A 26,420-nucleotide genomic window follows, 5' to 3' on the forward strand; every position below is an offset into this window, starting at 1 on the left:
CCTGACTGAAATTTAACTGAATACTGTTCAAACTGAAATGCCACAGAATAGATAACACTGAACTATTTTAATTTGAAGATTATCTAAATCCTTGTGGTTGAATTTTTCATCTGAATTTTTATCTCAAGTCACATGACTGACAGTACCTGAAAGGCCAGACTCCCTCTCGGCGTCTCTACTTGCTGATGCTTTATACTTGGCGCTGAAATTAGAATTTATCTTGAATTTTGATATCAGAATTTCAAAATGAACAACTTGATTTTGGTGCAGTGGTTAGCACTGTGGCGTCACAGCAAGAGGGTTCCAGGTTCGAATCCTGGTGTGGATCCTTCTGTAGTCTCCCTGTGCCTGCGTGGGTTTTCTCCGGGTACTCCGGCTTCCTCCCACAGCCCCAAAAACATGCACATTAGGTTAATTGGCTACTCTACATTGCCCCTAGGTGTGAGAGTGTGTGTGTGGTTGTCTGTCTTTGTGTGTCGGCCCTGCGACCAGTCCAGGGTGAACCCCGCCTCTCACCCGTAGTCAGCTGGGATAGGCTCCAGCCCCCCTCCGACCCTGATGGGTAAGCAGTATAGAAAATAGATGGATAGATGGATCAATTTAAGCACCTTGAGTTTAGTTTTTTAAATTTGATCCTAATATATTTTTTAGTCTTCACAAATTCAAATTTTCTTGAACAACTTGAAATTACAGTGTGGACTTTAAACCCCATTAACGTAGTTTTTTTTTTTTTAGATAAATTACTTAAATGCAATAAACCCAGCAGTATTTAAATATCAGCACTAAGTGTTAAGTATGAATATATTTTCAGTATTCATCTATGATATAGGATTCAAATCCTAACGGCCTCTCTTTGTGTCCATATTAACAATAAATCACTGGAAAAAAAAAAATAAACCTAGAAAAAACTGAAACCCCGGGGTAATTGAGCAGAAATGACGACTCACTGTGACATGACATTTAGAATCAATACAGATCAGTCAGTTGGGAGGTATTCAACTGTTACTAGATACTACATATTAAAGTATAACGTGACTACATACATATACCACATGTGTATGTATGCATACACACACACATGCATATATACAGTATCTTATATATAAACTGGGGGAATATATATGTACCGTATCCATTTCTATTTACAGTATGTAGACATATTAGCTCCAAATGAGAGAAACTATCAGTATGAGTCTTTTTATGTTGGTGAATGGTGAGTGAAGCATTAGCCAAAGTATTAAGCTTAAAATTGGTGTATTTTCTGAGTGTATGATAGTCATGGGTGGAACTATGTATTAGAGATATGCTAATCAAAGATGCATCAGATGTGTCAATTATTGCAAGCAAAATGCATTTCATGTTTGGGTATATCTGTGTTTGTGCTCCATATGTCATGTGTTCTAAACACATGCTGTCAAGTTTAAATTGACATTCATTTTAAATGACACTTTAACGGATCAATACCATGGTGCTTAGAGTCCTTGCTGTTAAAGCATTTCATTGATCAGTGTGAATGACAGACCAGAGGGGCAGTAAGAAAAGGAAAATAAAATAACTGGGAAACTGATGTTTTCCATGGAAGCTAATAGTTAAGCATTTCGTAAGTAGGCAGGATTCTCCTTAAACAACCGCAGCAAAACACACACGTTTGATCAAACCATGTGCAGCCATTGTAGAAGCCCAACTGGTTTCTGTATTCATTTTAATCTCCACAAGGGATTCTTTAAATCAGTTTTTTGTTCGTGAATTCAGTCAGATGTGCTCTGTATCTTTAAGCAACAATCACAGTATTTTTTTGTCACAAGCTGTACACACAGTGCTGGCAGTGGAGGACACTAAGACACTGCAGCATGAACGGGCCAATCTGAATCTGGCTTTCAGATTTGTCCTTCATTGTCCTTCAAGTTCAGTATTTGCTCTCTTTGAACTCCGCTGAGGTAAATACCTAGCCCTTCATCTGCTAGAAGTCCCTCTGGATTCGCTAGCTTGTTGCTAGCCTAGTTTGTTTTCTCTTTGGAGATGGTCTGATCAGGAGGGACACCAAGTTGCTGAGAGTGGAGTCTGTGGACTAGAAAACCAAAATAGTTGTCTGAAACGATGAGAGGAACTACATAGCTGGATTATAATTGTCTGTGGGTTCACCCCTACAATGGACTGCTTTCATATTACACACTGATATCTGACTCAGTTGTAATGCGAATATAACATTAATTGATCACGTTCTAATTAAGACAACACAAAAGTTAGCGTGCTAGTGACACTAACGCTCCCTCGCTTGTCAAAAAGTAAATAAAACCGGAGTGATCCAGTTGTGTTGAATCATGTCAGTAATGTTACAGATTTTGTTCAGCACGTGGGATATACAGTATGGGTTTTAGATCAGTGCTTGAATAGGGCTTTCTGCAATGGCTGCACATACTTGACTGTATCAGAACTAATGCAAGAAAGCTAAACATGTGATGTTCTGTGACAGCCAGCACTACAGTGGCTTTATTCAGATCAGTTCATCATTGTTATTCACCAGGTGCTTTACAGGCTAAGCTACTAGTTCAGAGTTACAAACTCGACACAAATACCTCACTTTACTCTGCCACAGCTATAAGCTACACCCCACAGGTTCCTCCACAGCTGCTTCAGTGTGAATCACAGTTTTAGACATTCGAGAGTACAAGGAAGTGTAGAGCTGATATATTCACAGGAGGCTGACTCTAAACTGTGATGAGGCTGTACAGATGGTTCACTGGCTGGTCTGCACAACTGAATTTTCAGCGTCTTTTTTTTTTTTTAAAAAGGGAAACTCCTTCCCGAACTCAAGCCAATGAATATTACGTTTGAAAGTAAAGGGAAATTCCACTTCAAAAAACAATTCATTCATTCATAATTTGCGCCTGCCTTCACCAGAATCCGTAAAATACTTAAATCTTCTAAAATATCTTCCCCCTCATTATGGTGGAGTACTAACACAACTTGTCAGTGCTGGTTTCAGACTGAATGTCTGAGAGAATTTTCACATTTTGTGGTGGAATGTCTCTTTAATGTATGGCAGCAGAGCTGTCCTGGGTGTCTTTGCTTTAAGCTTTTGTAAAACTCAGACATCAATAGTCAGTTATGTAGCTTTTTGTCAGTTGTTTGAATTATTTACACCAACCTATCAAAATATACTATCCTACTAAGGGTTAGAAAATATTTTTCGTTTTCTTTAAAATCTGCTAAGCAGAAAACTTTCTGAAGTGAATCTGTGGATTCATTGAAGACAACATGCTTTTGAGATTATTTCAGGGTTTTAAGTCTGTTCAGTTGCTGCCTCACAGCCTTCCCATGAAGTTGTACTTTGGTGTTGTGAAGCTGCAACTTGATATGAAATGAAAGAGTAGTTTATTAGTGTCATTTTTATTCATTTCAGCCCAAAAGACTGAAAGTAAAACAAATTCAAATAAGAAACAAAAAAAAACTGCTTTCAGTTCTTGATCCTATATTAGCTGTATTTTTATTTAAAAAAAAAAAAAAAGTCAGTGCCAGAAAGTGTGTATTCATATAATAATTAACTTGAAATGCATAATAAGTCAAAGTTATCATACTAGTTTTCCCATGAATGACATGTTATATTCAGCACTGTGTCAGCTACCCATGTGCACTTTGTGTCTGACAGCAGTATGTTGACCTTTCATAAGCTAATATCTGCCTTCAGTGCCCTGTTGCCTGGCTGTACTGTTTTGTTTAAAGGATGAGCTTCCTTCACCGGTTCCTCACAAGACCAAAGCAGCTGATGGCACCGACTTGAATCCTGATAGGATTGTGGATACTTCCACTGGCACATTAATGATGAGGGCATTAATGGGGCCCATCAGTAGAGGATCTCATTCTGATCTGAGGTCTGCTGCGTGAACAAAGAAAAAGCACAGGGGATCTGGTGTCAGTGTGGTTTTCAGTCAGTTCATGCCTCAGGACTCAGTGCTCCTGTCTGTCTCATACTGTAGTCAATCTGGTCAATACATGAGATGCAGTATGACTTGAAGGGTTATATTCCAACATTCTCTTTCTGTTGAGCTGGAAAACTTTGACAGTCATGTATTCAACATAAAGGGTAGCTGTTCCATTCTCAATGTTCTCTTTTAATCAGCCAATGACTGTAAATACTACGTTAAAAAAACAAAAAACATCTGGTTCAAACATTTTCAGTCATGTAAAAAGGATTTTTTGAAACTTCTGAGCAGTTACCATTTCTTTTTGGCAATAAACTCTTCAATAATTATCTACAGAATGAAAAATAAACCTCAGCAGGATGTTTGTTATCAGTTTGAATTGATTTTTATCCCCTCTCGTTTTTATCTATTTCAGGATTTAGTGCCTTTTTTGGACAGTAGACTGTTCTGTAATCGCTATGTAGAAAATCTACATATGCCTTTTGTTACTTTTTCATCTGTTGGATAAACCTTATTTGTTATTTTTAAGGTGTGTTTTTATTGATATTCTATTTACAAGGGAATAAAAACTGATCAGAGTCCACTTGGTGTGTTTTCTGTCTGTATGTCAATGTGTGTGTGTGTGTGTATAAGTAAAGTAAGGCACTAACACAGCCAGGGATGGGAGTGCAGGGTAAACTGTTCATGGAAATGACACTTTTAAAGCAAAAATACACTCAGTCATTTATCAGTATATATAATAAATGGCTGAAGCTTTGACGTTCAGCGTAGACCTGAGCCAGCTCCATTCACTGGCATAACTTCTTTTTATGACAACTGAGCAAACTTCACCTGTTGGTAAAGATCAAGCAGTAAAGTTTAAAGATCGGCCCTTGAGTTGGGACTGTTTCGTTCCGGTGTTGTCCATTTATGAGTTGGACCAACCAGGTTTACTTTAAGAAATGTTATTATCTCAGCACACAATATAATGTTGTATATTTTACCAATGTACAACAAAAAAATAAATTAACAGCAGCTCACATCAGTTGCCAGTTTTTGCTACATGTTCTATCAGTGCACATTTCTTTAAACATTAGATGAGTTTAGTACAAATGAAGAACAAATACTCTGTTAATCTTCCTCATTTTATTTCTTCTTACCAGATTACGGTTCAGATGATTAAAAAAAAAAAAAAAAGAGAATTATAAATGTATTATAGTACATGTTTATTCTTTGGATTGCAGCATAGAATTACATAAAAGAATTAAATTAATCAAACCCAAACTTGTGCTCAGATTTTTCTTTTTATAAGTCTTATATGCGCATACAGTATATACACATACCGGTACATACACAACCAGAACAACCACCAACCAACGGTGCACTCGCACATACAAATGATACATCAAGACAAACCCGCACCACAGAATCAACAGTAGCAACAAACAACTGATAATGACTAGTTAGAATGATATAGTAATACTGTCGACCAGGCAGAGGCCATATTAGAGCCATGTTGAATTATTAAAATTTTTCTTCAGCTGAATGTGTGAAAGGTAACAGGGACCGGAGGGGCTGTTTTGCAGGAGTAACCAGGTTCTACTAACTGACTACCTGACTCAGCAAGCACCAAATCCTCTCCAGAAGTTCCTGTTAGCCTTCCATTATTACACAGCTCAGGTAAATATAGCTGCTGGTACCTAGGAAGTTTTAATGCAACATGGTATTGATACCAACTGCCTTTAAAATGCACCCAGAGGAGAAATTGTCTTCATTTTCCTGGAAAAGCTGAGCCAGCTGTAGAAATTACGGGTCATTGCCAAAAACTGCAAAAAAAAAACCCTCAAAACAAAATGCAATGCAGCGGCATCACCTGACAACCAAGTATTGCTTGTGGGTTATTTCAATATTTGAGAACACACAGAAAGTGAACTGGATGCAGTCAGCTCAGCTGTGAACCAGGTACAAATCTGCCAGTTAAAAGGCCTCAGGGTAGAAGTTGGCAAAACTCTCTGAACAGGCGAGAAAGAGGTAGTAAAAAAGGTGAACAAGTTGTACGCGTGTGTTAGTGTGGAATGACTCCATGTAGACAGAAGCTGTAGAGCAGTGGTGGGTTGTAAATTCACTGATTTTTAAGGATTTTCTGGTTGAGCATAAAAATTCCCTGTGTGGAGGTCAGGTCCTTCTCTCAGTGTGTCAGCAGCCACCAGGGGGCAACACAACGACATTCCCTCCAGTAAATCTGTTATACTAGTGCTTCACTCCAAAATTCCTTTGATGTTGTTATAACCTGACGACTATCTGTTACCTCCTAAATGGGGCTGATGTAATCAGATGAACTTAACTCCTTTTAAGAAAAAAAAAAAAAGGGAATATTTGAATGTCTTGCCAGTATGGTTTTGGAATGATTCTTGAGCTCAGTACACTGAGGGGTTATAGTAAAGCATGTACAGTTAGAGAGCTGGGATTGTTCCTGCTAAAACCGGTCTGGTTCCGGATTGAAGGCCACTTCAAGGCGGGAGACATGTTGCACCAGACCACTGATCCCACAGTTAGTACAGAGCTACAGGAAAGATATGGGACCAGTTCTAAACAAAACAAAAGCTCTTAAGACAAGAAGAGGGAGCAACATTTTTTTTTTAAAATCATTCTGATTGGCTGAAGACTCGTACAGTTCAATAATCAGTCTAACCATGACTGGACACAAATCACATCAACAAGAATAGAACTGAATGTGGATCTTGTGGTTGATGCGGTCGGTTTCGGCACAAAACAGTTAATACTAATGCTACTTCTCTCTTTTTACAATTCCTTATTGAAATTGCTCTTTGTTGGATCATGTGCATCGGGCAGCCCATGAGCTACACCCTGTCTAGGTGCAGCATCTATGATGCTGTGATCTGCGTGGACAGTTACAGAGGAGGATGTGTACTGGAAGAGAAAAAAACAAACCACAAAGTCATTTACTGCTACCATGTTTGAGCTTAGCTATGCTGTCGTGTAAAATAACAGCTCCCCATTTAAACAATTTTGTAGTTGAGCAGTGAATGAAGGGATACAGCTGAAGATTTCTGCTCCAGAAAAAATAATGAAAACAGAGAGTTAAAACAATTTCAGTACAATTTAAAAGAACACAACAACTGAGAACATTGGATCAAAAAAAAAAAAAAAAGAAAGAAAGAACGAAAGAAAGAAATAAGGTTGGATTTTCTTCCTCCACATAAATGTGTTCCAGAAATGAACTCTTTGATTCCCTCTGGACACGTCTGTGCAAATGAGTTGCAGAGTTGATATGAGAACAGTGTGTGAAAGATACATGGAGATTTCTGAGGCACAGTAACATACAGGGACATCCAGAAGCCTGAAGTGATCTCAAACCCCTTTAGCAGTGGCCCGAGCAAAGACCAGGATGGGAAAGCTCACCGGCCACAGAGAGTGGAATATTAAATGTATCAAGAGAGCGGGGGAGGGTGAAGGTTTGCTCTCAGCTGAAGCCTCAAGTTAAATAAGTAAAGTGGCAGCTGGTGGTGATTTCCCATCTCAGAGAGAACTCGCAGACACAACTGGATCAAAGCCACCCAACATTTACACACTCACACAAAAAAAAAAACTTTACTCCTTTCCTTCATTACCACTTAACTGTTATAAACCACAATAATCATAACAACCAACCACATAAGAGTCCAACCTACAAACCACTTCACAACTTGCCAACCAACAACATGCCACACAGCCACCTACAGAATCTGATCAGAGGACCCTGGGCTTTAAGGCCAGGTAATAAATACACAGATAATAACTACAGACTACATCGTCTCCTTGTTGCTACTTCAGCTTCTTCTTCTTCTTCTTCTTCAAAAAAAAAAAAACAAAATCCAAAAGAAAGAATGGAGTGATTTTTCACCTAGAAAATATTCAAACCTTTACTCCCACATCTTCTTCAAGGCTCACATCCCAAAGTGCCTCATTTTTAGGAATTGTGCTGCTTCGTATTAAAAACATGTTGGCCACTGAACCAAATCGCTGACTGTAGTTTCTCCATCTGGGATTAAAAACAAACTACTGAATTCCAATCTAGTATCCAGTAAGAGACAGCGTGTGTTAGATAAATCAACTGATCCATTTACAAGTAAATTTACAATGCTAATAGCAGCAATTTTCATGAAATTATTTGTGCAATATTCATAAAAAAACATTTTTATCAATTTTCATGCGATAAATGCATGTGTACAAGCATTTAAATATAAATAGTTAATTCATGCCTCTCAAAGTAAGAAGGCGCTTGATAAAAACAATGGAAAAACATATTGTATCAGGAAGATAATAGTGTTTGGACATACTGAATGCACTGACATGCACGTAGTATTCCATATAATGTATTTGTAGACGTGTATCGTCAGATCATTTCATCAGAAATACATATAGATTCTCAGTATATAGGGAAAGATTGAATGTAACCGTAGAAACAGCTTACACTGGACATCAATAACATGTCAGCTGGCATATTCAGGTCTGTCATCATCAGGATATTAACGTAGCCCAGCTGTTTGTAAATGAGAGTGCTACTTGTCCCTCATCCACCACCAGCACGTGCCTATTGCTCACTTGGTGAGACAGCATCACTCAGTTCAGGATGACTCAAACACTTTACTCTGACCTCAGTCTAGTTTATACAAGGGCTGCTCCTACAATTTAGTACAGTGATTCTACAATGTTAGGAAGCTTGTGAGAGACAGATTAAAAAAAAAAAAAGAAGAATGATTTGAAAAACATCTCCCACAATGCAACTCTCTCTCTATATTTTTTTGTAGACCATCCCCCATGTGATATATGTTCCTGTGCCCTGTTTGTAACACGGCCTTATGGTTCTAAATTTGTAGTCTCCCCGTAGCAACTTTCTCCGATTTTATGAAGCTCCCTCCAGGGCCACAGAATAAATTATACAACACAGGCTGACGAAAACACTGACCTTCATGTGTAGAGTGCACCTTTAACTCTCTGTCGACATGCTTCGTGAATTGATGGTAAACAAGGTATGAAAGAGTGCTGTGGTGTACTGCTAATGTTTTCCCATTAATTCATGCACAAAGAATAAGGTCACTGTAAAATGTCCAGGTCCCTCTGGAATGTGATGTTCAATTAAAAAAAATAAATAAATCCCAGTCTGCCACATTATTTTGTATTTTCTTAAACAGACATGGCAGTTATGTTCAATCAGTCAGAACTGCTCTTGTGTTGTATACAAAATGTATAGCTCCTTCTCCCAGTTGTGTCATTTAGAGACAAAAGATAAAAACTCTTTTAAAATGGATCAAATGCATAGTAGCAAACTGATTCTCTTCCCAAGTGTGAAACACCCAGCCAAACATCTGCATGTCCCTCTCACTTTCTTTTCCTCAACACATACACTTGCCAAAGTACTACTCTAGACTGCGCCTCCTGGGGTCCGCAAAGTCAGACAGCAAATAACCAGCAAATCTGCTTCACAATCAGACGTTCAGACTGCCTATCCAGAGAACAATTTCTAGTTTAAGGTCATCATGAACCATTTTCACATCACTAGTTGATTTTTGGAATCCATTTATACTCGTCTATCTTTCTATCTCACTGTGCCACGACCACAGACACGTCCTGCTCACATACAGATGCTTCTTATGCACTGTCTCCAGTGCAAAATCAACGTTTAAAGCCTCCCAGTACAAACGACTTGCTCCCGTAGTGGCTTTGTCCTACAAGGACACGACTTCTCCCACTTTACACATGTAATCACATGTAATCTTCAACATCAACACGACTACGACAATATGAACTTATTTGTGCACACTTGGCAACGCTGTACAACATTTACAAACACACGCGGGCGCGCGCACACACACACACACACGGCCCTCCATGTCCTTTCCCCTCTGCAGTCCCTGAGATCACCTCACACTTAGCTCAAGGCATTCTCTTAAACACAAACACGGCTGACAGAAATTAAATAGAAAGAAAAACAAAAGCAAATCAAGCCATGGTGAAGGCACATATTAGAGGAAGATCTATCTTCAAAAGAAAGGAGAGGGAATCCAGGAGGAGACATGTCTCAAATAATGAGTCAAAGTGTCTTGTTTGTAGACGTACAGAGTTCAGGGGAGTGGCAGCTGGAGCACATGATTCTGGGACAGAGTCTCAAGACTATCTGGTAGAGACATCATATCCAGGGATGCAAACATCAGGTCACTGCATGACTGGCTTATCTTTATGCCACTCAGAACTCAAAATTTTAAAAATCTAATTTGATCCATTTCTTCATTTAGAAAGAAGCCAAAGCACATATTATAGTGAGGCACAAAGGGAAAAGAAGACATACTAAGAGACAATTTAATATTATCCAAATAGAAAGTGTTTTCATCTTGTCACAAGTATATCGTTACATATCAGAAAGCCCATACAGTGCTTTCTGATCGATCACCTAGTTATGACTACTGAGAACTAATACTAATCTCTCATTATCAATCAGTGAGCATCCAATTGGATACTGGCTGATTGATAAAATATATTGGCAGGAAAAGCTAAAAAGTGCCTGTCAAAAATGTGACTAGTTCGCATCCCTGTATATCAGCTCAGAAAGCATCTCTGAGGCAAATCATCCAGTCTGCATCGTCCAATCAAACCCCTGCAGAGCTCCGACACTCCAAATAAAACAAAGTCTGCACTGTCGTGCAGTCATCCCCGGCAGTCTTCCCACTAACTGCCATTCATTCAGCATTATTCCCACATGATAACAGTCCTTCTGTGGACTCCTACATACTCTGCATAGTCTTACTTGTGTTCGTTCTAAACCTTCACTGTCTTCTATTCATATCCATTACCTGTGAATGGATGTAGTGAATGTAGCTTCAAATTATATGAGGGTAGGCAGTATGTCAGTTCTGATGTATGAGAGCGCTGCATAGCTGGGGGGAGGAGGAGGAGGACAGTGGGGAGTTCATCTCTCCCATCCAGCTCCTGGTTTCCCTGTCTCAACTGCTCCAGGACTTGCGGTTCTCCCCCCGGCGGGCAACAAAGCCTTCTCCTCGCAGGACAGGGACGTGGGCAGGAGGGGCGAACTCTCCCATGCACCGAGTGGTCCGATCGCGTGAGGACAACCGACCTGGGCGAACCAGCACCCCGTAACCCGGTTTACAGTGGAAATACCGATGACCTCCGACTGAACCGTCATTCTTACCTGGAAGAAGTAAATAAAGAAGGTAATCACCACCAACTAGTTGTCATTCAGCACTGCACTGCGCTGTACTGTACTGTACTGTACTACACTGTCCGTAGTGCACAAGGTTACTGCTTTAAATGAAAACAGTTTTTTTTTTTAATCTGACAAAATATAATGCTTGAGGAAGTGCTTCCGCATGTATTTGTATCATTTTGGAATGACCCTTTTTAGCTGTGTACCTACCTACAGGGCTGTCCAGCTCCACCCCCACCCACACTCCTTCAGCAAACTGAGTCGCTCCTACGTAGCGCACTGTCCCGGCCTTATTGTTCCCTACTGTAACATACGCTCCTTCCGTAAGCCAGTCGGGCAGCACGTTGTCTTGGCTGCGCTCTTCATCATCCACAAATATCTCCAGCCTCTCAAAGCCTTCACTTCCTCCTTCTCCTGAGTTGACCAGCTTGCGTTCAGAAACAGAGTTTTCCGCACTGACATTGTTGTGATTGGCTGAGCTGTGGGAACCGTTTGGAGCATCAACAACAGCCATCTTGGCACCGCACTGAGAAGAAGAGGTCACAACATCGTTCCTGTCAGCGCCCTGCTGCTGAAGATTTGTGGGTAACGCAGTCTCAGCAGCCAGGAGGGAGGAAGACGAGGAGGAGGGTTGGAGGACGTCAGACAGGGTAACTGTTGAGACACTACTGGAGAAGTAGCCGCTTGATGACTGGCTGAGGGGGCTGAGGGGGGTAGTGTCATGCGGGTCATGCACAGGAAGAGGAGGGACTTCTGAGAATTCTGCCCGTCTGTCTTTGGTTGAGGGCCGTAGAATAGCAGTCTACAGGACACCGACAGTTGCCACAGGAACGGAGGGACAGATGAGAGCATGCAGACAAGGCAAAACAACAAAGCGATCAAAAATAATCAAAGAGCAATAATAATCAAGTTTTCCAAAAATGAAGTCTAGGGCCTGCGATGTGCAGCACAAAGACATGATGAAGGACCATTTGCATTATCAGCCTATGCTTTCCTTAGACATCTGGAACCACATTCTCGTCTACTGCACAACAGTTTCTCTGGGCTAAACATATGATGTAACATGATGTACACATACATGTATGGTACTGCAGTTTGCAGAAACAATAAATAAAAAAAAAAAAACAAGGTCGGAGGTGGACATGGACGCATTCTCACCGTCTCAGCCTTGACTCGGCTGTCATCCCCTCCTGATGTCATGATGCGAGGAACATGCTGCTGGGTAAAAATGAACAAGGTCATGAAAAGGAAACAAGAACACCTGCCTCGCTACCAGATCTTAAAATGTAATTGCCAGTTTGGCACAAATGTACTACTGGTTAGTACACTGAGCTCTAGTAAACTGTCAATGCTGACCTGTTGGTTGTGTGGCGAAGGTCTCAGCTCCTTCTTTTCATCTCGTGCTGGAAACAAAGACTTGAGCAATTTGGGCATCTGGGGAACCAGCGCCTTAACTGAAAGATAAGAGGCAGCAAGTCCTGAACGACCTGGGGGAGGGGGTGGAGAAGTGAGAGAGGAGGAGGAGGAGGCAGGAGAGAGGAAGGAAGCAAGGAAAGATGAGCAGGTGTGGAAGGTAAAGGAGGTGTGAAAGATTAAGAGAGGAAGTTGAAAGCAAGTCCAGGAAATGGCAAAAACCCCAACACATTGACAGACAGAAGACATCAGCTGGCCATAAGACACAATGATACACAGGTGATTGATTTAGCTATTACATGTGATCAAAAACATTCTAATCACTGAACTGTGAAAAATAAAAACAAAAATGAAACAAAATTAATTCTGTCATGTTGTGAACAGAATTAATAAATTAAAAGCATTTTGAAATGAGCAGGAAATCACTATGAGACAGAGAAATATTCAGATTGATCAGCCACTGAAAAGATCTGGTCAAGAATATGAGAAGTTCACACCGCGTTAGACAAAGCAGGTTACAGAAATGGATGTGAGCAAGACCAAAAGGAACAGATAGGAAGAGAACTATTACACATAATTTTTGCTGCAAAAGTAGGAGGAAAATGGAGTGGGTACCCAGCATTTAACAATGTAAACAATGACATAAGGGACTGTGTCATGGATGGCAGTACATCAAAAAGAGAGAGAGATGAAGATCCACATTTAGCAGGAAAAACCAGTTTGAGGATGAAAGAACTCGTAGGAGAGCAAGAGTTGGGAGTAAAGAGGAAAAGTGGCAAGAAACTTATGGTATAGAAGAGAAGAGAAAGGAGAAAGACAGGAGGTTTACCTTGCTCTGGTTCCTGGTTCTGTGGGGGTGTCATGCCGAAAGGAGTTGGGGATGAGGAAGGGGAAGTGGAGTAGGTGGACGGGGAAGAGGCAGGCCTGGGGAGGGTGCGATGAAACTGAGAGGGCATGAAGATATCCTGCTGACTCTCCCATCGACCCTGACAAACAGACAGACAGAAGGACACTGGTTTGAAAACAATGAAATATGTATATGATATGCATGCAACATATAATACCACATGTCTCGTATGAACAGATCGAGACATGACATTTAATTTACTCAAGTCACACATTTGCTACTTTAAACACTTTGTGGCAGGTAGGTATTTAGCTTAATCACACTCAAGATTGCTGCTGGATCCACAAATACTTAAAAAGTACCGGTATTTGAACTCAAAAGGTGTGTGTTACCTTGTCATCCAGCAGGCAGGTCGTGGACAGGTCTTGTCTACTTCCAGACAGCTAAACATGGACAGAGAACAGACAGAGCATGCAATGAGAGACACCACATTATATTGGGATATAGTGTACAGTATAATGGCACTGTATTCGTGTTTTACCCTGTGGACAGAGGGGGAACTGAGGCTACGTCTGTTGCTCCTCCCTCTGTTTGTCAGTTGCTCTTTCACTGCGACTTCCTAAAACACACACACACACACACACAAAAAAAAAAAGATTAAGTAAAAAGTGAAAAACGAACGAACGAATCCTTGAAAGCCACATATCTTTCAGGTTGCTGTGTGAGTTAAAACACCACGTGGATTGGCTTTCTATCTGTCCGACACTCTCTATATCCCGACCAGTTTTCCCATCTACCTGTCTGAGCCTATCCAGAGTCAGGATGTTCTCCAGACTAAGGACACTGCGGAGGTATTTCTCAATTGCAGCCTCATCATCAGCTGATTGACTGTTGTGTGCGCTGGCAGCAAGCCGGGCGAGCATTTCCCTGTCTTCTGAACCAGGGGCGTCCTGATGGGACAAAACATCATAAAAATGTGTTTTATAAGCTTCACTGATTAGATGTTCTTCAGTTAAACACTAAATGCCTGATATTTTCTCTTAGCCTTTACCCCGGGGATGTTGGAGACCACCTCAAAAGTGACCCCACAGCCAGGTATGGTGCTGCGGGTGGACATCCTTCTGAGAAAGTTGTGGGCAAAGCCCTGGCGACCTGGGTTAACATTGACGCAGATCCTTTTTCTCAGGACCAGCTGCATGTCAGCAGGGTGGCTAAGCTGGACCACCACTCGAACCGTCAGGTACACCCGCTGCTCCGGCCACGCTCCTCCACGGCTAAGCTGGGGACACTCATGGACGGTAGAGTCCCACGATGCCTCTGCTTTCACCTTCAGGTTTAGACAAACACAACCAGCTAATGAAACAGGCCCTCAAATGGACTCCATGAGTTCCTTAATAAAGTGCCTCAGGTAGGTCTATCCTCACCTCTCCATCATAGTGCTTGACGATCTGTAGGTCAAAGAAGTCATCCTCATCCTCTCCACTCAGAGTGGCATCCCAACCTCCGGCGTCAGGAACCTCAAACTGGTCTTGAGAACTGAGGTCATCAGCTGAGAAACCAACAGAAAACATTGTAAATCAACCTGCAAGCAGAAAAACGTGAGGGAGCACATATTATTCAGCAAAAAAACTGACGTACGTTTGAGGTTTAGGAAGACAACAGGAATATGAGTCTCCATGCCTGGCAGAGGAACCCTGTGACCAAATGTGACATAGACACAGTGATTAATATATATATTTATCTATAAGTTGAGGCAATCACAAAAAAACATCAAATAAATCAAATCAGAAACGTGCACACACACACACACACACACACACCCTGTCATGTGTCATACCATTCAGCAGGTGCTCCAGGAATGCCACTGCCAGCAGAGGGCACCATGACAGCGTTTCTCTCCTCTGTCAGAGTTAAGCGCCACTCCAGCAGCTGGGCCTCCCTCTCCATGTCATCCTCTGTCTTTTCTGTGCACACAACAAGGCTCAAACATTAAACACTTCCTATAGCTACAGAGAGTCACAGAAACAGTACGTGTGTGTGTGTGTGCGTGTGCATTACCTGCTTTGCTGACCAGGCTCTGCAGGTGCTGGTCAAGGTATTCCTGTCTCTTGGTGAGGGCGGCTAACCACTGCCTCCGCAAACGCTCCAGGTCTCTTTCCTATACACATCAAACCAGTTAGCTAATAGTTAAATTCTTCATTTCAAGTCAAAGTAAAATTTATTGAAACATATTGCAGACTGAGATGTATTAAACTGGTCTACCTGGTAACTGTCCATTTCATCTTCTTCCTCGTTTGCTGTGGTGTTTCTGATCTCCACACAACCGACTGACACTGCAAGCACTATTTCTGTTATCAGAGGCATGGTGCCCGAGTCCTGAACTGAGCGCACGTCCACCTGAATTCGCCTCGACTGACCCTTGAGATGAGGGAGAGAAGGTGCAGCACGACACATGCATTTAGACGACAGGTCATTAGCTTTTAGTAAATTTAGAATGTTCAGAAGTTGGCTCTTCTATTGAAATTTGCTAGTTCCACCTGTTGTGAACAGATTAACTGTGGTTAGTGTTAGGGCTAATCCCTACCTGCCGAAGCTGGAAGATTCCCCCGGTCCGCACATCTTTAGCAGGAACTACTTCCACTGGGACAAAGTCTCCGTTCTCGTTTATCTCAAGAATTTGAATCCACAGCTCCAGGCGACGTGTTACCTCACTCCATCTACAAAAAACAACATTATTGGCATATTCGGGCAACAGTGGTGCACTGGCTTTTCATCAGCAACTGGAAAGCTAGTTTTACAAACAAGACTAAGACTCAGAGATGAGTGCAAGCGTCTACCTGTCTCGTAGTGTGCGTGTTTTGGCCTGGATGATGCTGAGGTCCCACAGGGCAGGGTTTCTCCCTGCATCAGCCTGTCTGTGTCCATATACCTCAATGGCAACTGCTCCTTCTGTCAGGTACTCGATGAAATCCTCTGTTACTGACACTGCCAGTTCCTACAGTACCAAATAATGTTCAGTCATATACCAATAACTTATAACTGACCTCTAACCTATCACACAAAAATAACATTCAGAACCTCCTTCCTCCCAGGCCTCACCTTGCAGCTGTCAAACACCACCATGCAGTGTGGGTCCTTGGTGCTGGGTGACGAGGATGATGGATCTACTTCAGGAGCAACAATGATTGGCTCTGGCTGGTCCCAGAATGCATACTGACAGAAGACGAAGTTGGACAGGTACTGGGGAAGACCAGTGGCCTGCAGAATCTTAATCTACAGAAGACACAATAGTCAAAAGTCAAAAAAAAATTGCACTGATATTAACTTACTAAGTCTGTTTAATTAACAGGAAACTGAAAAGTAAAGCAGATAGAAATTGTTGCTTCTTTAATTATAAAACAAAGCCCTTGGAATGATTTTACTGACCAAACCAGAGATAAGGTATATGTCTCTGATGATCTGTCTATCTTACCATGCAGACCAGTTTGCGATCCTGGACTTCAGTGTCTTGGTTGTTGTCGGATTCATCTCCCCCAGCCATGTTGTCCTCCAATCCCCCTCCAACCCTCACCACTTCCACGTGAAGACGCCCAGCCACCTGATCACAGGAAGGAGAGGGAAGAAAAGAAGAAAAATTTCACAGCTCAATCATACCTCAAAACTGTATCTGTGAATGTTAAGTTAGCCTACTTCAAAGTTACCTATCCAACATTTGGAGCTCCACTACAGTTGAAATTACCTTATTCTGCCTTTTCTAGTATTTGGCTATCACACTTAAGCATTCTAGCAACATGATTATCATCAGAACACCGTGTGACCTTCACTCTGCTGTCCTTGGTGATCCAGAAATTCACAGCTTTATAAAAACAGTGTAAATGTCAATATAAGCAGCTGCTGAAATTCAAAAACCCCAAAAGAGGATCACAATACACCAAGTTTATACATTCAAATAAAAGCTCTAAAAACCAGATGTAGCAATGCTATTATTACAAGTCTGTGACTGCCCACCTCCCCCTTCTGGTTGATGATGGGAACAGCATACTGCAGCTTCACATCATAGAAGAGACATGAAAGGAAGACATTGGCAACGCCTATCAGACTGTGGTTTTCCTGCTCATCAAAGAATGGGTCTGCTCGACGGAAATATGAGCGCATCACCTGAACAAGGGAAAAAAGAGAACATGCAATACAAATTTGTTTTACTGAAATGTGAGTTTTACCATTCTAGGTAAAACGGCCTCAACGCTTTATGATTATATAAGCTAACCAAAGGGTATGTCCTCATTTCTCGTAACATAGTTAATGTGGTGGTTTTCTGTATTTGTGTACTCCTGTTTACTCACGCTGCTGTCTCGGGTACCATGATTAGGCTTCGCATGGCAAATTTTTCAAGCTAACTTACAGGGTTGTCATGGTGATGGGCATGGTAGTCCTGCCACTCCTGGTACAGCTCTCTCATGTCAACCAGACGGTTCTCCATCTTCTCCAGACTCCAGATCTGCTTCCCTCGGCACCGACGTCGAACCTGAATTGCTGGTTCACTGAGCACTGCATCCCTCTATACACACACAGATGTATTTAGAAAATTGGCTTTGCTAAAAACAGATGTCAGGGAGTCTGTGCATGTCGACATGTTTGTGTGTGCATGAGAGAGAGACCTTGCGGTTTGCATTGAGGTTGTCTGATGGGATCTGCAGAGTGACTCTGTACTCTGTGTGTCGCTCCAGCTCTTCGGCAATGAAACAGGCTTCTTGCACCATGAGGTTTGCCCTCACTATCTGCTCTCTCAGTCGCCGCAGACTCCTCACCAACACCACCTCTCTGATGGAGGAAAGGAGGGGGCAGAGAAGAATGAAATGAGGAGGTGTTCAGATTGCATTCATATCCAAATTGACAAACAACAAACGGAAGTAAAAAGTCTAGTCCAGTAGCTTAATTCGGTGTGCATTTCTATTCCTGGTTCACATACATGCTAACAGAAAGACTGACACTCCCACCTGTCCTCACTCCACTGCCTCAGTCTGCTCTGAGCACTGGTTGAATGACTCATCCCTCCCATACTGAGTCTCTCCAGGCTGCGGTAGTGAGACTGCTGTCCCGAACCTTGCTGGCCAGACGCTGGCCCTCCAGGCGGGCCTATGGACAGACGGTCCGGGTTCAGCTTCTTGCGGAGCTGCTGCAGTTCCTGTTCGTACATTTGTCTCTGTCGCTCCAGAGCAGACCGCTTCTCCTCTTCATGCTGCCTCTCCAGAGACTGGAGGACTGCTTGCATGGGGTCTAACAGGAGAGAAGATAGAAGATTCGGAAAAAAATAAGAGCAAACAAACAGTGGACACTAAACTAAGTTTTGGTTCGGCTACACAGAATATAGATTTTAAACTCACCGTTATTGCCCAGGGCCTTCATCATGACCTCTGTCTGGGCGAACTCATAAGAGAAGCTGACTTCACTGGACACTTCGCTGCCTGTGTCACCATCTGCATCCAACTGTTCACTGCTGCCACTGTTCTTCATCGCGTCACCCTCTCCCTCCTCACCTTCAGCTCCCCGAGAGCGCCGCTTAGGCAAGTTGATCCTTTAAGTAACACGTCCAGTTAATTCACTGTAATCTTTGGTATCATGTGGTTAGTTTGCTGTAATCCAATTAGCCATGAGGTAATATTTTTAATAATTCCTATTGTAAAACCACATTTGTGATACACAACTGGGTATGAAAAAGTATGAAAAAAACATGAGTATACAAAGTAGCAAACAGCATACAGACATTTGGAGTCTTACCTAAAGAAATGGTTGTTTCCCCAGAGGATTCGGTCACCGTGGTGAAGCTGCAGACCACTACTTACTGGAGAACCATTTACACATGTCCTATAACACAATAAAGACAGCAACGACATTAGGACGGACATAACGATGTCTTCAGTGGTGATACAGCTGTTATCCCTGCCACCATTCAGCTGCATGATCTCTTTACTCAGCCTGTGATGTTGGTGTTCCTTACCGAGCATTGCGGTAGGGGGTGAGGATGACCGCAGCATCTGCAGTAATATCGATGACACAGTGCTCTGCCTGGATACCCATTCCGCACAGCTGGATGTCCTGAGAGTCTGCTGAGCCCACCTTTGTGTGTTCCTGCGATATAACATTCAAGATATTACTAGTTAAGTGTCTGATGAATTACTGGAGTACAACCTACATTTAAGTTTGCAGAGAATCCATTTTATTATAACAACAACTACCATGAACTTCATTTACTTTATCTGACTTTATCTGTCTTGACCTGCCTTATTAAGCAATAGCTTGTTATGACAGTTTTCTTCTTGAAAGCTGTCTTAAGGCTTCCCAAGACACAAAACAGTGTTCAACAAGCACCTACGATCAATCAGATAAGTGATTCCTACTCAGGTCATGTTCTAAGACAGTGATCAGATGTATCAGAAACTGAATCAAACACAAATGGTAAATTCAGTGGTAGCATTAATATTTTTTCATATTCTTTTAAATAGGAAGAATAGATAACTAGTCATTTAATAAAAGTATGATGAGGTAAGTGTGTATGTGTACCTTCAGGTAGTACACCAGGAGTTCATTGAGGGCTGGATCAGCGTTGAGGTTGACAAGGAAACTCTTATCGTCTCCCACTTTAATCCCTGAGGACTGGAGGGAAATACCCAGACTCTCTAACTGCTTCTGACGCTCCTGCAAATACAAAGAGATAAAGATCACCTTTACAAAGTGTAGAAATGCAGTATCTAAACTTCTTGCTAGGGAGAAGTTTCAACCAATGTAGGTAACACTGTGGAGATTTTGTACAGTAGCTCAATTTGGTTTAATAATTACACACACAACTCCACAACTTTAACAACTCATGGGCGTCTTACTTGTGCAATCTCCTCAGTTTTGCGAAGCTTCTCCTCCCAGGTGATGGTCATCTCTTGAATCAACTTTTCTGACTCCTCCAGACGGTCTTTCAGCTCTGGAGCCTTCAAAGACTGGAGAAAAAACAGCATTTGAGTGTATGGGAGAGCAGAAATGACTAAATTCTCTTTTCTAATATTTCAGACATCTCACCTCTGCCTGAGTCAGTTGTACTCGCAGTTTCTCCACTTCCTCTCTGAGCTCCCTGATGATGCGAGCGTTGGGGTCTTCATTAACAACAGCATGGTTCACAATGTTCTTTGCTCTGTCTGCATAGCGCAGCGTCGACAGTGTCTCCTCATAGTTGTCTGCTGCTGGACTCACAGTTGCAACCATCGCTGTGCGACTGTTGCCACCCAGACAGTCCTGGAGAAAGAAGCAACCATGCAAGAAATACAGGGAGAAGGAGGGACAGAAAGAGAGAACAGGAGAGAAATGATCAAAAGAGCAGTACTCTCCTTATAAGAAAATAAAGAACATGTACTCATTATGTGTGTACCTTCAGCAGCCATGTCAAAACAGAGTCTCTGTAAGGAACAAACTTGTTCTTGTTCTTGGCTGTTCCCTGTTCAGCCAGTGCCGAGATCACCAGGCCCAGAGTAGTGAGAGACCTGACAGACACAGATAAAGGTCAAGGTCAAAAGGTCAAGTGCATTCAGTTTCACATGATGTACCTATTCATGTGTGGGTATTGCTACGTCCGTGGTTGTTGTGTGTTTCAAGGGTTTTTTTGCATCATACTAAGTTTTAGGTAAAGGTGGTGCAGTGTGAATGTATCTGCAAGTAAATAGGGTATAAAGTTAAGGTTAACTGCATGGAACTGCTTTTGCGTACTTGTTGATGTTGCTTCCCTCCTTTAGCCGTTCTCCTGCTGCTCCAGTCTTTGCTGCTCGCTCACTTCCAGCTAAGTCTACCAGACTCAACCGACTCACCTTTTCCCCACTTGTCTACAAAAAAAGAAAAAAAAAAAAAGAAAGCGGGACAGGAAGAAAGTCTAATTATTGTCTCTGTAATCACGTAATCAGTCATTTAATGAAAGTTTCCCTGGGCTGGATGGACATGTCGCTCTCCAACAACTGCCTTGCTGCCTGACATGGGTTGATTTTCATTTCAGCCTGCAACACAACCAAGCACTTGTTGTTCTTCTTATGGTCTTCTGACTGGCTGCAATGTCCAGCCTGGTCTTGGACATACAAATGTCCTGGAGTCGCAGTCTGGGACATTTATGGAGTTCTGGATGTGCTGATATTCCTGAAAGCAGAACTGTACATCATGATGAGGTCTGACAAAACTCTGAGGGGTCATTAATCACCTTGGAGGCACTACATCAAGGCACAGGTTTTCAACATTTCTCAACTGAGCATTGCTCTGATTTTCGAGCATGACAGCAACAGACAATCCAGAAATAAGCACTAAGGTGGCTTTATCAGAAACCTCCATCATGAACTTGCTGTCTAGTTCATTATGCTTCTGTAAATGCTTTGATCCACTCTTGTTCAGAGGACCTTTTCTATGCTTGGACTGATTCTATCAAACGGAGGATGGCCAAAATACTGTCAGACTTTGGTTTCTCATCTTTCAGTCTTTTGTTGATAGGTTCCTTCTTTTTCCTGCCACCGGCTGAGGAAGAAGCGGATATCACATTGCCATCTCTGCTGGGACAGATCCACTCCTGGCCAAGCATGACAGGTCAGTAGCTGACAAGGCTGAATGTTAACACCTGATCTTCACCTGCCACACTGCAAAAGCAGCACGTCAGCAGCTGCAGTTATCTGTCCCTGTCTGTGGTGGACCTGCTCAGAAAACAGGTTTGATCCTACACCCTCATCCTCATACCTTCATGAGTCAGTCTGGGTTTCATATTTCTCCTGACATTTTCTTCCAAAGCTGTGACCTTTGACCTTTCTCACTCAAGTCAAAAGAGAAATGCAAAAATTCAACTGACAGAAAACAAAGTGTTTGTCAATACCCAATTTGCTTGAGCAGTGCTTCCCATAAAAACATCTATGGTCATTCTCCTAAGCAGTTATTTTGTATTTTCTCTAATTTGTACTCTTTTTCAGTACTTTAATGATTACAGTGAGAATGGTGTAATCACTGAAACTCTATCAACTACAGTTAGCTGCTTGTGATGCTGAAATAGAAAAAAAAAATAAAAAATCACAAATTTAATTAAAATTAGTGATGGGTATTGGACAAGAGGCTATGACAAACACCTCTTTTGGCTGCATACAGAAACCTATCATACTATTTATTTTTAAAAAATTAAATCTAAAAATTAGCAGGTGGAGTTCTGTGTAATGGAAAGGAGAACAGTGTGTTACTATAAAATAAGTATGTGTGTATGTGTGCAAAGGGGGTTCCATTGTAAATTGTCATTGTCAAGCAAAGGAAATCTTGTCTTGAAAAAGTGATTACACACATCTCACATCACGTGAAAATCTCATGTAATCCAAACCCAAAACCTTAAACCTGACCTGATTTCAGATAATCATCAGATCAGCATCAACTACACTGATACAAATCAGCATCAGACCAGCACTGCTTCAAATCCCAGAGTAAAGCAAATGATTAAACAACCAGTAGATTTCTATATGGAAATCATGAGCACATGCAATCCAAAGATTTTTTTAAACAGGGCCTGTGAATACATACTGGAGAGTCAGATAGAGGGAGGGCAACACTGGTGACTGTGAACACCAGTACATACAGCTGGAAGTCACAATTTAACAATCCTTATTTCAACAACCAATGACCGGCTTCTAACATAGACTGCAGGTCCTGCTGCCTGGTGGTGTCAGACATGGAAATAAACACCAATAAACCAACTCTACTTTCTTTTTCAGTGTGTACGTCTCTACATTCCTATTCATTGTGTACAGTCTGCAGACACTCTCTGGTTCTATTCAGCTCTTAATATGTAGCTGCCAACGGCCGCTGCTAGATTTTTCTTTGGGATTCTGTAATCAGGAGAGGTGACACCTGGCTCAGTAACCAGATCAGCAGACGGGACATACAGCCTGTCAGCCTACTTGGCAGAAGCTTTAAGGTACCAGGACAGAACAGCTGTCAGGGCGACAACAGACGCTACACATGCTAAATAATCTAGTTGATGGCAACATGAAAAAGATGTATAAAACCTCCGCACTGTCCCTAAGTTCCAAAAGCTTGACTGGATTTAGCAAAAGGAGAGAACAAATAGCAAACAACAGAGTGGGGCCAAAGTTCAAACTGAATGAACTTTGAGTGTTTGATTAACGAGTTTGAGCAGGGCAGGTTTATGAAAGGAAATCCTGCGATGAGCTGTCAAGCGTCAGGATGACTCAACCAGCACGGGGTGATTTTGTTATGTGTCATAGGTGGCACTTTTTACAAAACCTGTCCCTTCATCACTGTTCCTCTGTTGACAACATATGCTGAGCCATTAGGAGGCACAGATGAGCTCCAATGCGATGATCTACCATCCGTGTTCTTCTAGAGACTTGGGCTGAAAAGTTACTTAACTTAAATTGCTTATTTTTTTAGAACACAATTAGAAAGATCACATATATATGCATACAACAGACAAGACACTTGCGATCAATCTAAATGAAACCAGAGGGAACTAAAACGCATCAAAAGATAATGATATTAAGTTTTACGACACGATACATTAAAACAGAAGGTCTGCATGTAATTATAGAGTAACAGTAATTAAAGAGTAATATCATAATATATCCAGTTATTTGATACTTGGTTGCTAATACACACTGTGCATGAGATTAGCAAAGAGTCTTGGGGGATCCTCATTGGTTAGATGAGATTGTTAATATATGTTTTTACTGCTTTGAGACAGCATGTTGATCAACAATTGTTTTAAAGCATTAAAGGCATTTCTCATTTTCTGCACAACATTGCATTGTAGCGGTCAAAGAGGAGGTTCATGTGACAAACTCATTTGAAATTTGAAATGAATTTAGACAATAAAATAAAGTGACAAAGACAATAAAGAAATGACTTTTCCAGACATAGAATGTGTCAGCTAAGTGATTCACCCACTGACTGCAAACTACACATTAGCTGTTTGTTTAATGAGCCTACTGACTGACTGACCATCTTAGTGACTGACTCAGGGTGTGCCTTGAAAACAGAGCAGGCTGTATCAGCTGACAAACTCAAAGTCATGCCTGTGAATTATTAACAGAATTTGCTGGTGGCAAGTTGGTCAGGAAATAAGAACAAGGAGCGAGAGAGGCTAAGTGGGTCAGTGAAGATGGAGAATTAGTCATTTAGGACTGTTCTTGGAGGGCCTGCCAAGAAAGCTGAGCCAACATCATTTTGTGACTACCTTTTCACCCACTGGCTGCAGCAGCCAGTGATCAAAACTTGTCAGATTCTGTTTTCCCTGTCAAATTTGTACACTAACACTTTTGTTGTGTTACAGTCAAACATGTCTGGATTTTGTTGACAGCTGAGACGTACTATGTGTACATCACATACCAATAATATGCAAAATTCTGGCAATATTTTTGTGAACCCCCCCCCCCCCAAAAAAAACAAAAAACAATACCACATCCAAAATGAACTGACCCATCAACAGGAGCAGACAAACAGTGTTGTTTGTTTGTGTCAATGAGATGTGTCAAGATGGATTCTGGGACAACAGAAGGCAAGGCAAGAGAGACATCAATGTCTGATGATGCGAAAATAATGAAAAATATCAAGAGGAACAGGAAAAGGAAACAATTTTGATCTCATCTATTATTTCAAGTTTCCCTTTAAAGTTGCTAAACACTGTGTGTGTGCGTGTGTGTTAAAGCAATGCCCTACCCCAGCCTGTGTGCCTGTGTGTAAATCTCACCCCAGACTGCAAATCTTTGAGTGTGTGTGTGAGGATGATGTTGAACACTGCGTGCGATCGGCTGCTCTCCTCATTCATGTTGGTAGCAGCAACAGTCCGAGACTTATTCCCCTCTGACATCAGAGACTCTATGTCCTGTCAGCAGAAAAAATAAATAAATAATAAATGCAGATTCCTATAAAAGAATAACCGTTTGAGACCATGAAGAAAAACATCATGCAAGTTTCTATTTTTAGTGACAGCATCAACTGGACCAATTGAAAGGCCAATACAAATCATAAAATGTAATTAATTTCTGATATTTTTCTAACTTTCCAGAAGATGGAATGAAAGTAAGATTCCTCACTCACATATCTGCTGGACACTGCTCAGAGTTAATGCCATCAAATAAACCTGATGAAAAGAACACCGAAAATCACTATTTAAGGTTTAAGAAATATCTTTACCTTGTAGCTGGCAACAGCTAGTCGAGACAGACCATCCACGTAAGGACCCAAAACTTTATGCTCCCTCACCCTCAGAGTTTGTCTACCCCTGGACAGAAAATAAAAACAGGTTTAAAAACAACAACATGACCATTCTCAGTAATATAATATTCATCTGGTGTATTAGCAGGAGTGTCAATATCACTACAACTTTTCCAAGTTCATAAAGACTTTGTTAGCCCTTGATTCAAACTTCATCATTCTCAGCTCCTCAGTAAAGCCCATATGGCTGTCAGATGGCCTGCTTCTCTGTGGGGCCATTTTACTGAGGTTAAAAGGTCACACAGCAAGTGAAGGTCAAAGGTTATGCTGTCTGGGGCAGCAGACACTGGCCTGTGCTCCTGATTTACTGCTGACCTGCCGGACAGGTCCTAGACTGTGTAAGTAACTGCAGTGCACACGAGTGGTCTTTTTATCTGCTGTCCACAGCAGCTGGTGGTATCAAAATCCACCAGATTGTTCTACCAACTAAGTAGAGGTTTAAACAGAAAATGACTTTAGATACTTCACCTAAAAAGTTGACAGCCAACACTTGTTTGTGTTTAATGTTGATGCCCCAGTGTGTGACTATTCCCCATGGTGTTCACTTGGAAATGAACCTAACCCAAGCTAATTTACCACCAATAACTGTAATTCAACACTTCCTGTTGCAGCTTCACAGTAAAATCTAGTCTTTTGTCTTCAATTGAAGATTTTACTATTCTCCAAAAGGTATATACTCTACCAAGTACTATGTACTTGGAGGGATGAAAATAAACACACGGGCAGCAGTGACAGTGGCTTTAGGATTTACTAG

General features: G+C 41.6%; 1 protein-coding gene across 5 annotated transcripts in view; it reads right to left on the reverse strand.

The window, feature by feature from the left end:
* Positions 1-5,107: 5,107 nt before the first annotated feature.
* kif13ba (kinesin family member 13Ba) overlaps positions 5,108-26,420 on the reverse strand; it is a 39,623-nt gene continuing 18,310 nt past the window's right edge. For 2 of the 5 annotated variants that reach the window (XM_046405361.1, XM_046405278.1), the window contains exons 8-39: positions 25,586-25,673; positions 25,140-25,274; positions 21,134-21,246; positions 20,799-20,910; positions 20,453-20,665; positions 20,263-20,373; positions 19,946-20,080; positions 19,383-19,513; positions 19,163-19,249; positions 18,769-18,959; positions 18,382-18,661; positions 18,043-18,205; positions 17,787-17,942; positions 17,393-17,542; positions 16,857-16,982; positions 16,484-16,657; positions 16,222-16,379; positions 15,969-16,101; positions 15,647-15,802; positions 15,443-15,542; positions 15,222-15,348; positions 15,023-15,078; positions 14,809-14,933; positions 14,436-14,711; positions 14,182-14,334; positions 13,926-14,003; positions 13,777-13,827; positions 13,367-13,523; positions 12,481-12,611; positions 12,283-12,342; positions 11,335-11,926; positions 5,108-11,109 (exon numbers count right to left, since the gene is read on the reverse strand). In XM_046405361.1, the coding sequence (XP_046261317.1) occupies positions 10,904-11,109; positions 11,335-11,926; positions 12,283-12,342; positions 12,481-12,611; positions 13,367-13,523; positions 13,777-13,827; positions 13,926-14,003; positions 14,182-14,334; positions 14,436-14,711; positions 14,809-14,933; positions 15,023-15,078; positions 15,222-15,348; positions 15,443-15,542; positions 15,647-15,802; positions 15,969-16,101; positions 16,222-16,379; positions 16,484-16,657; positions 16,857-16,982; positions 17,393-17,542; positions 17,787-17,942; positions 18,043-18,205; positions 18,382-18,661; positions 18,769-18,959; positions 19,163-19,249; positions 19,383-19,513; positions 19,946-20,080; positions 20,263-20,373; positions 20,453-20,665; positions 20,799-20,910; positions 21,134-21,246; positions 25,140-25,274; positions 25,586-25,673 (4,924 nt within the window). In that variant the 3' untranslated portion in view covers positions 5,108-10,903. The remainder of the gene's footprint in view (positions 11,110-11,334; positions 11,927-12,282; positions 12,343-12,480; positions 12,612-13,366; positions 13,524-13,776; positions 13,828-13,925; positions 14,004-14,181; positions 14,335-14,435; positions 14,712-14,808; positions 14,934-15,022; positions 15,079-15,221; positions 15,349-15,442; positions 15,543-15,646; positions 15,803-15,968; positions 16,102-16,221; positions 16,380-16,483; positions 16,658-16,856; positions 16,983-17,392; positions 17,543-17,786; positions 17,943-18,042; positions 18,206-18,381; positions 18,662-18,768; positions 18,960-19,162; positions 19,250-19,382; positions 19,514-19,945; positions 20,081-20,262; positions 20,374-20,452; positions 20,666-20,798; positions 20,911-21,133; positions 21,247-25,139; positions 25,275-25,585; positions 25,674-26,420) is intronic. The other 3 variants (XM_046405625.1, XM_046405535.1, XM_046405446.1) reach the window with 3 other exon arrangements.

The sequence above is a fragment of the Scatophagus argus genome, chromosome 1 (assembly GCF_020382885.2).
Source record: "Scatophagus argus isolate fScaArg1 chromosome 1, fScaArg1.pri, whole genome shotgun sequence".
In the NCBI taxonomy this organism is placed as follows: Eukaryota; Metazoa; Chordata; class Actinopteri; family Scatophagidae; genus Scatophagus; species Scatophagus argus.